The 11,367-nt window shown below is 45.2% G+C and overlaps 1 protein-coding gene across 2 annotated transcripts; it reads left to right on the top strand.

The window, feature by feature from the left end:
• Window positions 1-640: 640 nt before the first annotated feature.
• Window positions 641-9,023, top strand: LOC308274167 (ashwin; the record flags this gene model as incomplete). Of its 2 annotated transcripts, XM_080711643.1 has the most annotated exons (5): window positions 641-739; window positions 3,028-3,194; window positions 6,900-7,026; window positions 7,150-7,272; window positions 8,967-9,023. In XM_080711643.1, 5 exons carry the CDS (start codon window positions 641-643, stop codon window positions 9,021-9,023), a joined length of 573 nt encoding a protein of 190 aa, XP_080567769.1. The 2 variants fall into 2 exon arrangements, with proteins under 2 accessions (XP_080567769.1, XP_080567768.1); XM_080711642.1 differs by having other exon boundaries at window positions 6,900-7,272.
• Window positions 9,024-11,367: the final 2,344 nt, after the last annotated feature.

Here is an 11,367-nt window from a genome sequence, read left to right as displayed (position 1 = left end):
CAGCACTTGGGAGGCTGAGACCCGGAGGATCGCGGTTCGCATACAGCCTCAGCTACTTAGTGAGGCCCTTTGCAACTCAGTGAGACCCTGTTTCAAAATAAAGAATAAAAAACCGGGCTGCGGGTGTAGCTCGGAGGTAGAATGCCCCTGGGTTCCATCCCCAGTACTGCAAAAACAAACAAACAAAAAATACTAAAAGAGACAAACAAACAAAACCCAGAAAGACGATTAGGAGACAAACTACAAGGAAGATAAACAGAAAAGAAAGAAAACCAAGATAAATTCGGACAAGACAAGAGCCGACGTTAGGGCAGCGCTATCTGCCATCTCCGCCCGACTCTTCCCCGGGAGAGCCCCGTGACGTCACAGAAGGCGCGACCAATCGCGGCCCGCGCGGGGCGCTGCGCCCTTCCCTCTCTTCCCGCAAGACTTCAAGCAAATTCCCGGGCCGACTCCCCTTTCCTTCCTCAGGTTGCCGGGAGCCTTTGCCAACCTGCCCCACCCTTCAGCGGAAAACCTCAGGCACTGCGGGGCGCGCGTAAGTGACGTCATCACAGCGTCGCCGCCCCTTACGTCACTTCCGCGGCGCTGCCCCCGCGCTGCCTCATGGGTAGCTGGCCCGGGTCTCCTGGAGACGACGATGGCGGGGGATGTGGGCGGTCGCAGCTGCACAGACTCGGAGCTGCTGCTGCACCCCGAGCTGCTGTCCCAGGAGTTCCTCCTCCTCACCTTGGAGCAGGTCGGGCGCGCCGGGCCGAGGGCGGGAGGGCCGACCCGGGCGAGGCTGCCGCGGAGGGCGCCCCAAGCAACTCTCGGGCACCGCGGACGTTCCCGACGCTGCTCCCGCCGGGCTCGCCGCTCCCGGCCCATCAGAGCAGTCAGGTCTCCCCTCGTCCCCTTCCGGAAAAGAGACCTCCCTAGAGGATCGGACTTCCCTAGGAAGTAGGACTTGAGTCCTTCGTGGCTCGGAGAGGGGATTCGCAGGCTGCACCTTGTAAGCAGAGGCCTTGAAGGCCAGGGCCTGGGGAAGGAGCGTGGAAGAAGGATGGAGGGTAGAAGCCTTGGACCGTCAGAGCTGGAGGGCGTCTGAGAGGTCGCAGGTTCCACGCCTCCTTACCTCGTTTCAAGATGTTAGGGCTCGAAAGAAGTGACTTATGTAAGGTCACACCCTCTCTAAGCGGCACCCTCGTTCTCACTGTAGTGGTTGCTCTTTTTCAGATGGTGTGGCCTCTGATAATAGGCTAAACGTAAGAAAGCAAAAAAAAAAAAAGTTAAGAGTTTAAAATGTAACAGAATGTGCTGAAAGATTCCCTAGGGTATTATGTTATTTATTTTGTTGTTTCTGTATTTTTAATCCCCCCCTCAGTGTATTTTCTCTTATTTCCTCAAGCTTTTCTGTTAAGTTGAATATTTTAATAATGACCATTTATCTGTGGTCCTCAAACTTTTAAGTAAATCTGAATAACTCAAGGGCTTGTTAGCCCCATTCCTTTCTCATTTGTAGGTTTGAAAGATGGCCTGACATTTTGCTTTGCTTTTTTTTTTTTTTTTTTTTTTCCCTTGTGGTACTGGGCATTGAATCCAGGGGCATTCTACCTCTGAGCTGTACCCCTATCCTTATTTTTTGTTCTTTATTTTGAAACAGGCTCTCACTAAGTTGCAAAGGGCCTCACTAAGTAGCTGAGGCTGGCAATGTCTCACTAAGTTTCAGAGGGCCTTGCTAAGTTGCTGAGACAGGCTATGAACCTGTGAACCTCCTGTCTCAGCCTCCCAAGTACTGGGATTACAGGCCAGCAGCACCACACCTGCTCTTGCTGCTGTCCCAAGGGCTACGCTTTGAGAAGCACTGCCTAATGCCTCACTTTCCAAGCCACAGTGCCTATGAATCATCTAGACATATCTTCTAAGAGAATCTCCAGGTTTCACCCCACCTCTGAGTTAACAGTGTATGGAAATTAACAGTAGACCACCTCTATGAGAGAAAAGAAGTAAAATGTACTTACTTTTTTTTAAAGAGGGTTCAACTTATCAGAGAACATTGATTTGTGTTTTTCAGGTTTACGTAGCAAACGTTTTCAAGCCTTTTTGAATTGAAGTCGAAGAGCTATGATATCATTTTTATTCTTACTTTTTTTCCTTTTTAAGTCCTGCACGTATGCTCTGTGTTTCCCATGTCAAGAACAAATTGACGAGTGAGGGAGAATAAGGTTATTCAGATAGCAAGGGTAGAACAGTGACTGGAAGCTCCTTGAAAGGGACAGTAAATACCTGGTGGGTGGGGCTGTGCTAAGGGTGTACCCTAACTGTCGTTACTGTCATCAGTAATGGGATTGCAGTTTCGTTCTGGTGTACCCTTACTGTCGTTACTGTCATCAGTAATGGGATTGCAGTTTCGTTCTGCAGTGCTATTTGAAATCTTGGTAGGTAATCTCAGTTTAAGCAGTGCTCCTGGGACCTGGGGAGTAGCTCAGTGGTAGAGCACATACCTAACATAGGCAAGGTCCTGACTTAATCCTTGGCACCAAAAAATAAAAAATAAAAAAATAAATGAGAGAGGGAGAGGGAGAGGGGGGAAAAGGGTATTGCATACAGGTCTTCATTTCTTCGTCTCACCAATCTCATCCTAATAGCACTCAAAGTAACTTGGTGGTGGTGATAATGGTCAGCTGTCTTTTGTCAGTTTTCCCATGACAGTCCCCCACTTTAAATCCCCTCTAGAGATTAAGATGTTACTGGAAATGGTCTTCATTCCTGGAGTGTAGGTTGGGTGCATGTGTCTTTGTCACCCTGAGTCCATACGACCATTGGTTTTCAAATGAGGCCGAACCTAAAATTTACAGGGCTTAATCTATATAATACCACATTGAACAGTACCTCATGGGACTTTGAAGTGTGTGTGTGTGTGTGGGTGTGATTATGAAAATGGCTTTATAGTTTGTTACTTAAGTATTGTTTTACCTTGTGAGTTAGGTATTTATTCAAATGGCAGCTGTTGTTTTGAAATTTCTTTTGTTTCCTTTTCTGCAGAAGAATATAGCTGTTGAAAGTGACGTGAGAATAAACAAAGACAATCTTACCGACCTCTATGTTCAGCACGCCATCCCACTGCCTCAGAGAGATCTGCCGAAGAATAGGTGGGGGAAAATGATGGAAAAGAAGAGAGAACAACCCGAGATAAAAAGTGACACTAAGAGGTACTTTTTAGTGGTCCTCGTTTTCATTTTATCTTATGTGACTAAATGTTTTTTCTTCAGGTAAATGTAAATCTAGAGAACCATTTATTCAAGAATTAATGATTGAGTCCCCCAAATTAATAAACTATTGAGCACTATGCTTATAGCAGTGAAAAAGAATCTTTACAAAATTCCCTGCTTGTATTTTATTTGGGAGAAACAATAAAAACATTAAGTGTATGTTCCGTTACATAGCAGTGATGCTAAGGAGATAGTCAAATAGAAAGAGGAATGATAATTATAAAGAGGCCAGGAACAACCTTGAGAAATGTAGCGAGGCCTACGTGCAGGATGTGCAGAGCAAGCTAGCAGTCCAGCAGAACAGAGTCAGCCTGAGGCGTGTGCTGGGAGGAGCAGAGTCAGAGACAGCTTCCTGGGGCCGAGCGAGAGTCTGTCAGATTATGGAGCCTTTGTGACTCCTTGTAAGAACTTGGGCTTTACACTGAGATGAGAAACCGTTGGAGGGTGTTTTGGTTTGTTTTTGTGGGATCAGGTATTGAACTCAGGGGCCTTCTACCACCAGATACATCCCAGCTCTTTTTATTTTGAGACAGGGTCTCACTAAGTTTGGGAGGCCTTGCTAGGTTGCTGAGGCTGGCCGTGAACCTGTGATCCTCCTAATTCAGCCTCCCTTGTGCCACCACACCCAATTCATGGAGGGTTTTGAGACAGTGATGGCGGTGACACTGTTAGCTAATACTTTAACCCAACCACTGGCTTTCGAGAGGTGATGCAAGGTGGGGATTTGCAAGGGTGGAACAGCAAAGCCAATTGGGAGATCGTGCTGTAATCCTGGCAGTAACTGGTAGTAGCTTAAGGTAGTGAGTTTGGTAGGCTGGGGTCTGGATGTATTTCAGAGGCAGAACCAAAAGCATTTGCTGAATTTTGAGAAAAAAAGATGAATCAAGACCCTAAGGTCTTTGCATAATACAGGAGCAAAGAGCCTGTCCTCTAGTTTCAGGTAAACCATTTACGTTTTTAAAATTTTAGAAAATGTTTATAAAGCCACAAGTAAATAACAGTTTGTTTTAAGAAAATTGCATGTGAGTGATCTGTGTCGGTGGCTGACTTAATGAGCACCAGGAGTGAGATCCTTCTCTCCCTTTGCAGCCACTGGTCGGCGTCCTTGGTGGGTCCGTGGTCTTCTGTTAGGGTGCCTGTGTGTAAGGAGCTCTGGTGGGCAGTGCAGCAGAAGTGACAGGGCCGGGTGGGCAGAGTGCGTGGTTCAGGTGACCAGTGGGCAGTGTCCATGAAGAAAAATTCACGATTGAGATTGTTCCCAAGCCTGAGAACGGTCAGGGGTACGCATAGGCTCCTAGTCTTTTGAAAAATAAGTACGGGCAATGCTTCACCTTTGATCAGGAACATAGTCAGTTCAGATTTAGGACCAGCTTAGCTTCCTAGTTACATATTAGCATAGGCTGTGTGTGAGAGTTAACTTTCACAGGCCTGTGGGTCATGTTGCATACAAGCTTTCAATTTACTTTTTTTTTTTTTTTTTACGGTGTTGGAGATGGAACCCAGGGGGCCTTTGCAACTCAGTGAGACCCTGTTTCAAAATAAAGAATAAAAAAAGGGGGCTGAGGGTGCAACTCAGAGGTAGAATGCCCCTGGGTTCCATCCCCAGTACCACACACGCCAAAAAAAGAAAGAAAGAAAAGAAAAATTTGTACTCTCAGTACTTGCTTTGTCTGCAGTGGGACTGAGCTACAGAGAGGTGTTGCAGCATGCACAAAGTCGTACGCAGTTAGATCCAAACTTCAGTGTGCCCCTGAATCTTAAATTGAATGCTTATGAGCTGATGAGCCCTGTTCTCAGTCCCTCCGTTGCCTTCCTGCAGTGGCATTGGGTAAATTGCAAGCTTATTTTTTATCTTTTACCAAATGATACTTATTGGTGACCCAAGCATTGGTGAGTTTGACCAGTCACCTATGATTTTGGTTTCAATGCTGGTTTTAAGACTGATTCAGTAGTTCAGTTTAAGTCCCTGGATTCTGCATCCCTCACACTCTCCTCAATTTATTGAACAAAATTTTTGATACCTTTTATTTTATGATTCTGCATTTTTTTCAAGCTTCCAAAATAGTTTTGATACCACTGGTCCCTGGACAACATTTTGAGCGTCAAGTTTAAAGTGGTCTCCTCTTTAACTAGCTGCTCGAGTTCTTTTAGCATGTTTAATGGAAAGACTTTTTTTTTTTTCCATAAACAAATCTGTTGTATAACTTGAGCTATAATGAATATAAACAAGTGAAAGCCTTGTTTACTTTCACTATGGAAATGGAAATTATATTTCAGGAGCTAACCCTGAAGACTCTTAACAGATCTTATGATTAAAATTACAGTTACAGTTTAGAAAATCCTTGGCCTTAGAGACCATTAGTGAGTGGAATAACAAGTCCCTCCACATCATTGTAAACTGCCACTGTGGTGGTCTTGTAATACTTTCATCTTTTTAAAATGACATGACAGTTACCTGATCAAGATAACCCCGCCAATAAGCTGGTGATTTGTTATTGTTAATTGAAAATCTTGTTTTAAGTTCTAGGGCTATGTGGTTCATTGATGTTTTAAAAATAGCTGCATGTAGTGTATACATTAAAGCTAACTAAATTTCTTCCTTTTTTTCTTTTTTCTTTTAGTGGTACTAGGGTTCCTGGAAGCCCTTCTACCTCCGGGCTACGCTCCCAGACCTATTTTTTATTTTTTTATTTGGAAACAGGGTCTCTTAAGCCAGAGCGGCTGGGTACAAACCTGTGCCATCCTCCTGTCTCCACCTCCCAAGCTCGGGGATTACAAGCGTGCGACACCATGCCTGGCCTAAATTTCTTAAAAAGAAATGTTTTACACTTTGGCCAGGCGTGGTGGCCAAGACCAAAAGATCACGATTTGCGGACAGCCTCAGCTACTTAGTGAGCCCCTCCACAACTCGGTGAGACCCTGTTTCAAAATAAAGACTAAAAAATTGGGCAGAGGGTGTAGCTCAGAGGCCAGATGCCCCTGGATTCCATTCTCAGACCCGCAAAAAAAAAGTTTTACTTTTTTTTTTTTTTTTTTTTGGTGGTACTGGGGTTCCTGGAAGCCCTTCTACCTCCAGGCTACACTCCTAGATCTATTTTATATTTTTGAAACAGGGTCTCTTACGCCAGCACAGCTGGCTTCGAACCTGCGCGATCCTCCTGCCCCAAGCGCGGGGATTACAAGCGTGCGCCACCATGCCCGGCAAAGTTTTACACTTTAAAGCAGATCCTTCCTTCCTTCCTTTTCTTTTCTTTTCTTTTCTTTTCTTTTCTTTTCTTTTCTTTTCTTTAGTGGGTCTGGGGATGGAACCCAGGGACATTTGGCCACCGAGCTACACCCCCTGCCCAATTTTTAGTCTTTATTTTGAAACAGGGTCTCACTGAGTTGTGGAGGGCCTCATTAAGTGGCTGAGGCTGTCTGCGAACCGTGATCCTCCGGTCTCAGCCTCCCTAATGCTGGGATAACAAGCATGCACCACCACGCCTGGCCTCAGATTATTTCTTACAGACTGAACATACATTTTAATTCTCAGTAGACCCACTTACAACATTCTTGTTGGCTGTCATTTGTTTTAACTTTGAATTCCAGTGAACTGGTTTGCCTTGATAGATGGCATTTTTCAAGAATGCATCTCTTTCATTTTAGGAGCAGCACTGTAGACAGTCTCCGAAAAAGGCCCCTCATTGTATTTGATGGAAGCTCGACAAGTACAAGCATAAAAGTGAGAAAGACAGAGAATGGAGACCACGATCGGCTCAAGCCTCCCCCGCAGGCAAGCTTGAGCACTAATGCCTTTCGGAAAGGATCACATTCTTCCAGTGTTTCGCCCCTAATTCTGTCTTCCAATTTGCCCACAAACGATAAAACGGAACACAACAATAGTGACACTAAACAGAACCATAACTTACCGCATAGGAGAAGCCCCTCGGCTGCTGTGAAGTCGCCGCCTTTGTCCCCTGTTGGCACCACTCCTGTGAAGTTAAAGCGGGCCGCTCCGAAAGAAGAAGCAGAGGCCACAGTAAGTGTGGGTGCCGTCCACGCCGGCACCGCCGGCGCTGCCTGCCTCCCTTGAGCCCTCAGTGGTCTGATTTTTACATTTCATTGCTCCTGTGTCTGAACCGCGGACTTTAAAAATCCTCAGTGATCGTTTTAAGAGTCCAACTCAATTTATTTCTGCTTAAAATGCATAGAAAGACTATTAGGCACCTTTTCTGTATTTGTCTTGTTTAGTTTCTTTAACTGTCTTGTAACTAAAAAGAAAGAAATACTGCTTTATTAAGTGGGGCTCGGAATGTTCGGTAATTTGCTCAAGTTCATTCATTTATATTAAGCAGCATTTGGTCTTTGTCCTTAAGTCTGTCTGTATTTACCTTAAAACTAATGCTGGGGATATAGTTCAGTGGTACAAGATGATCTTTTCACGCATGAGGGTTTTGTCCTCATAATGCATGAAAAAAACCACACCAGAATCTCGTTGATTTATGACTTGTGCCTGGCTTGGGAGGGGAGCGGAGACGGGAGGACCTGTGGGGTCTGCTCTACAGTACTGAAGCATTCGGATGCTAGGCTCGCATCTGCTTGCAGGTTACTTATGCAGCTTATTGAGAGGGTAACTTGTGAGATGATACATCCATACATGATTATCCATACATGATTCACCTACATTCCCATCATCTTTCCTTCGGCTCCTTAGGGAAGCAGACACCTAGAGATTTTTCAGCCTCAGGGCGGCATGGCAGGGGCAGAGTGCGCGAGCTCACCCTCACTCATGGCTGTAGGGGACAAGGAGGAGGGCAGCCTGTCCCTGGTGCTGTCCCTTGCCATGCCCCGGGACTGTCCCAGCAGCCAAGCCCTGCCTCCTGTCTACACATAAGGGGACACTTTAAATCCAAACTGTGCACTACCTCACCAGCCTTCACTCACTCGGAATCCTCTCAGCAGTCCCTGAAGTGAGCCCTGTTATTACCATCTCACAGGCCAGGAGACAGAAGCTTAGAGCATTTAAATGAACCTTCTGGCCGCCTAGAGCTACTAACTAGACCGTGGTTTGAATTCAGGTCTGCTCACCCCGGGCACCATGCTGCCTCCACACTTTATGACGCTGTGGGAGGGGGCGGGTGCAGGACAGGAGCTGGAAGAGTACCCGCATCTCGGGCACTGCAGCAGGGGGTGAGTCGAGGTGGCCGCCAGCCTGCCTGCCTTTTCAGGCTCTTGGGTGTTTCTCTGCCCAAGGAGATGTTAGTCTTTCAGAGGTATGAGATAGAGAAATGTTTTCTCTCTCTGCTTTTGGACTGAGCGGCTGGGCTGGGAAGGAGGGAGCGGGTCTGGAGCCGCCGTGCTTCTCCACTCTGCCAGCCTGTCGCTCGCTGAGGAGCTTCCAGACGCCAGAAGCCAGCCTCATTCCTCCACCTTCTGCAGGTCACCTTCTGTGGATTCTGACTCGCTGGTTTGGGCATAGGACCCAAACCTGGCATTTAAGTGGTCTCAAGTCATTTGCAAACATTTGAGAACCATACAGCAGAAAAAAACAGGAGCCAGGAGAGGCATTATTTTTTCCCCTAATCTTTTCACCCAATCTTCTAAAATACATTCTCACCAGAGGGCGCAGGGGTGATCTTTCATTAGTAGTACACCTTGGTTATTTAAGTGTTTATATCTGCTGTTCTGAAACATTTTTGCAGGTACAAACTAGTTTCTGTTTGTGTCTTTTAGAATAACCTGAAACCCCCAGAAACGAAGAGGAAGATACAACATGTTACGTGGCCGTGAAGGAAAGTTTCCAAAAGTGTAAATATAACTGTAATTGTAGTTTTTCAAGCAAGCTCACATATATTGACAGTATTTACAAAAATTCTGATTATTGTAGAATTTTCTCAAGAGGTTTAAAATAGGTTAACAAAATAGTCATTCCTTCTCTCCTTCCCTCCTTTTCTTCCTTTTTTAAAATTCTTGCCTTTCATATCCTGATTAGGAATGAATTTCTTCCTAAAGTAATGGCTTAATATATGTTATTTATATTGACCCTGGTCAAATCATTAACTGCAAATTTGGCATAAAGTGTCTACTGACTTTTAGGAATTATTCTTGTTAGTCTCTTTCAGAGTCTTTGGGAACGTTTGGGATTTTTTTAAAAACTTGAATATTTTACTAGTTCAACATTTTTATTAGTTTCTTTTCCCAAGCAGAAGCATATAACGCTTCATCACAGCTTTTGAGTAAATATTACCACACGCATCCTCGAGGGTTGCCAAGGAAAGCATTTCAGTAGTACTGCTGGAAAACTTCCGGATGTACAGATAACATTGCTGTCACCCAGTAGCTCCACTGCTTCTCGTAAGCAGCAGAGGGAAGGCAGTGCTCGCTGTTGCTGCTTCCCTTCGTACTAACAGAGCCGGCTGAGTCGGAGCTGGCGGCCGTCTCTGGGACGTTCTTGTCCGGCAGCAGCCCACCTGCTCTGCTCCTGAGCGGTGTCTGGCCTCCCTGTGACTCAGGCTTCCTCCTCCACACCGAGGGTCGTGCTAGGTAGAGGTGGTGTGTGATGGCAGAAATTTAGGAAACAGGGAGGTGGGGAGGATTCTAGACCTTAGCAGAGTCCAGGAAATCAGGCCGTGAGGGGGGAAAAACATAGTGCACTCTGGAGCAGGCAGTGGAGGGGATGGAGCCGCAATCGCTGCAGCGTGCAGCGTAGAGAGAGGGCCCGCTTGCCTGGTGGCCCTGCGTCTGATGTGGCTGTTCTGCGCAGAGGTGTCTGTGCAGCTTTTGTTTCTTTGTGAGTGGTATTACCACTCGAGTTGCATAGTGGAAGTCAGAATAGGGTTATGTTATATTCATGAGTCCTCATGTCTGCTTTTCTGCTGTATATTTCTAACCAAGAGCAAAGGAACGTATATTTTTTCCATGTATAGTTGATCTTCAAATAGGTGTGTGCTTTTTTCAGTATGATTTAAAGGAGTTTCATTCCTCTTGATTTGCTAAAAAATAAAAAGCATTGTAGTTCAGCTATTAAATAGCCTTTCCTAAAGTTAATTCAGCTTTGAAGGTAGGTACTATACTAAGATTTTAACTCAATAAGTTTTAATCATTCTGCCTTTATTCCAGACTACAAATCTGTACACATAAGACAAAATTGATACATACTAAATGTTGCATAAATGGTTGATATTATGGCAAATTCTTAAGTATATTGTTATCTGCAGGGTTAATATATGTAATGTTATTGATGGAAACTGTGATCCTATCCATAAGTATATGTTAAAGGAGATTTTAAAGTGCAGATTTTAGGGCAGAATGACATATTTTCTGTTCAATTGTCCCCTCTGCTTGCACCTGTATTTCTCTCTTACTTAAGAGAGAGTTAGCCATTTGACGATTTTAAGTCAGTGGGAAATTTTTTTAGTTACTCAGTGAAATTAATTTTTAATTTGTATATTTAACTTACAGAGTAGGTTGGTAATAACAGCTGAACTGTGTAACATTGTTGCTTCAAATTGAAGTTTATATTAAGAACATCAAAATCAGTGCTCATCTAGCAGCATATTATTAAGCTATTTTGAGTTTGAAAGGTAGAGAAGCACTAAACCATGCACTGTGCATTGTACACTCCCCTCCTAGAGCACTGCCTCCTGGGGGCAAATGGGTTGAGCTTGTCTCAGAGCTGCTTCTCCCACCTGCTGAAGCGTGCGGAAGGCTGGGGGTTGGGAGTCTTACGGTGTTTTGGTTTGCTTGACTGTTTCGAAGGACTTGATTTGAATGGCGAACCATTTTGGAATTATGTTTACTCACTAACGGGTTAATTTTATTGCTCTTGATTCTGTGTCCCAGCGAAGCCAGCTTTTGTTATTGGGTTAGGCTAACAGGTGGCGTTAGCGCCAATGGGTGACTTGGGAAGGTCGTGAGAGGCCCCGCATCCTGCCGTTTGCGGGTGGCCTTGCTCTTCTTCCTCTCCAGCATTGCACCCCCCACCCCCAAGTATGGTTTCTTTCTTTACTGCCATTCTCCTTCCACTTTTCCTGAGAGCCCAAGCATCAGGCTTTTTGCTTGGCCCTGCTCATTCACTGAAGGGTGACGATAGTCGACCCCCACGCCCCACACTCGAGGGTCAGAGACCGCTGTG

This window comes from Muscardinus avellanarius, assembly GCF_963383645.1.
Source record: "Muscardinus avellanarius genome assembly, chromosome: 15".
NCBI classification, from domain to species: Eukaryota; Metazoa; Chordata; class Mammalia; order Rodentia; family Gliridae; genus Muscardinus; species Muscardinus avellanarius.
Note: the sequence above shows the minus strand (reverse complement) of the source record. Positions and strands in the feature narration are given on the sequence as shown.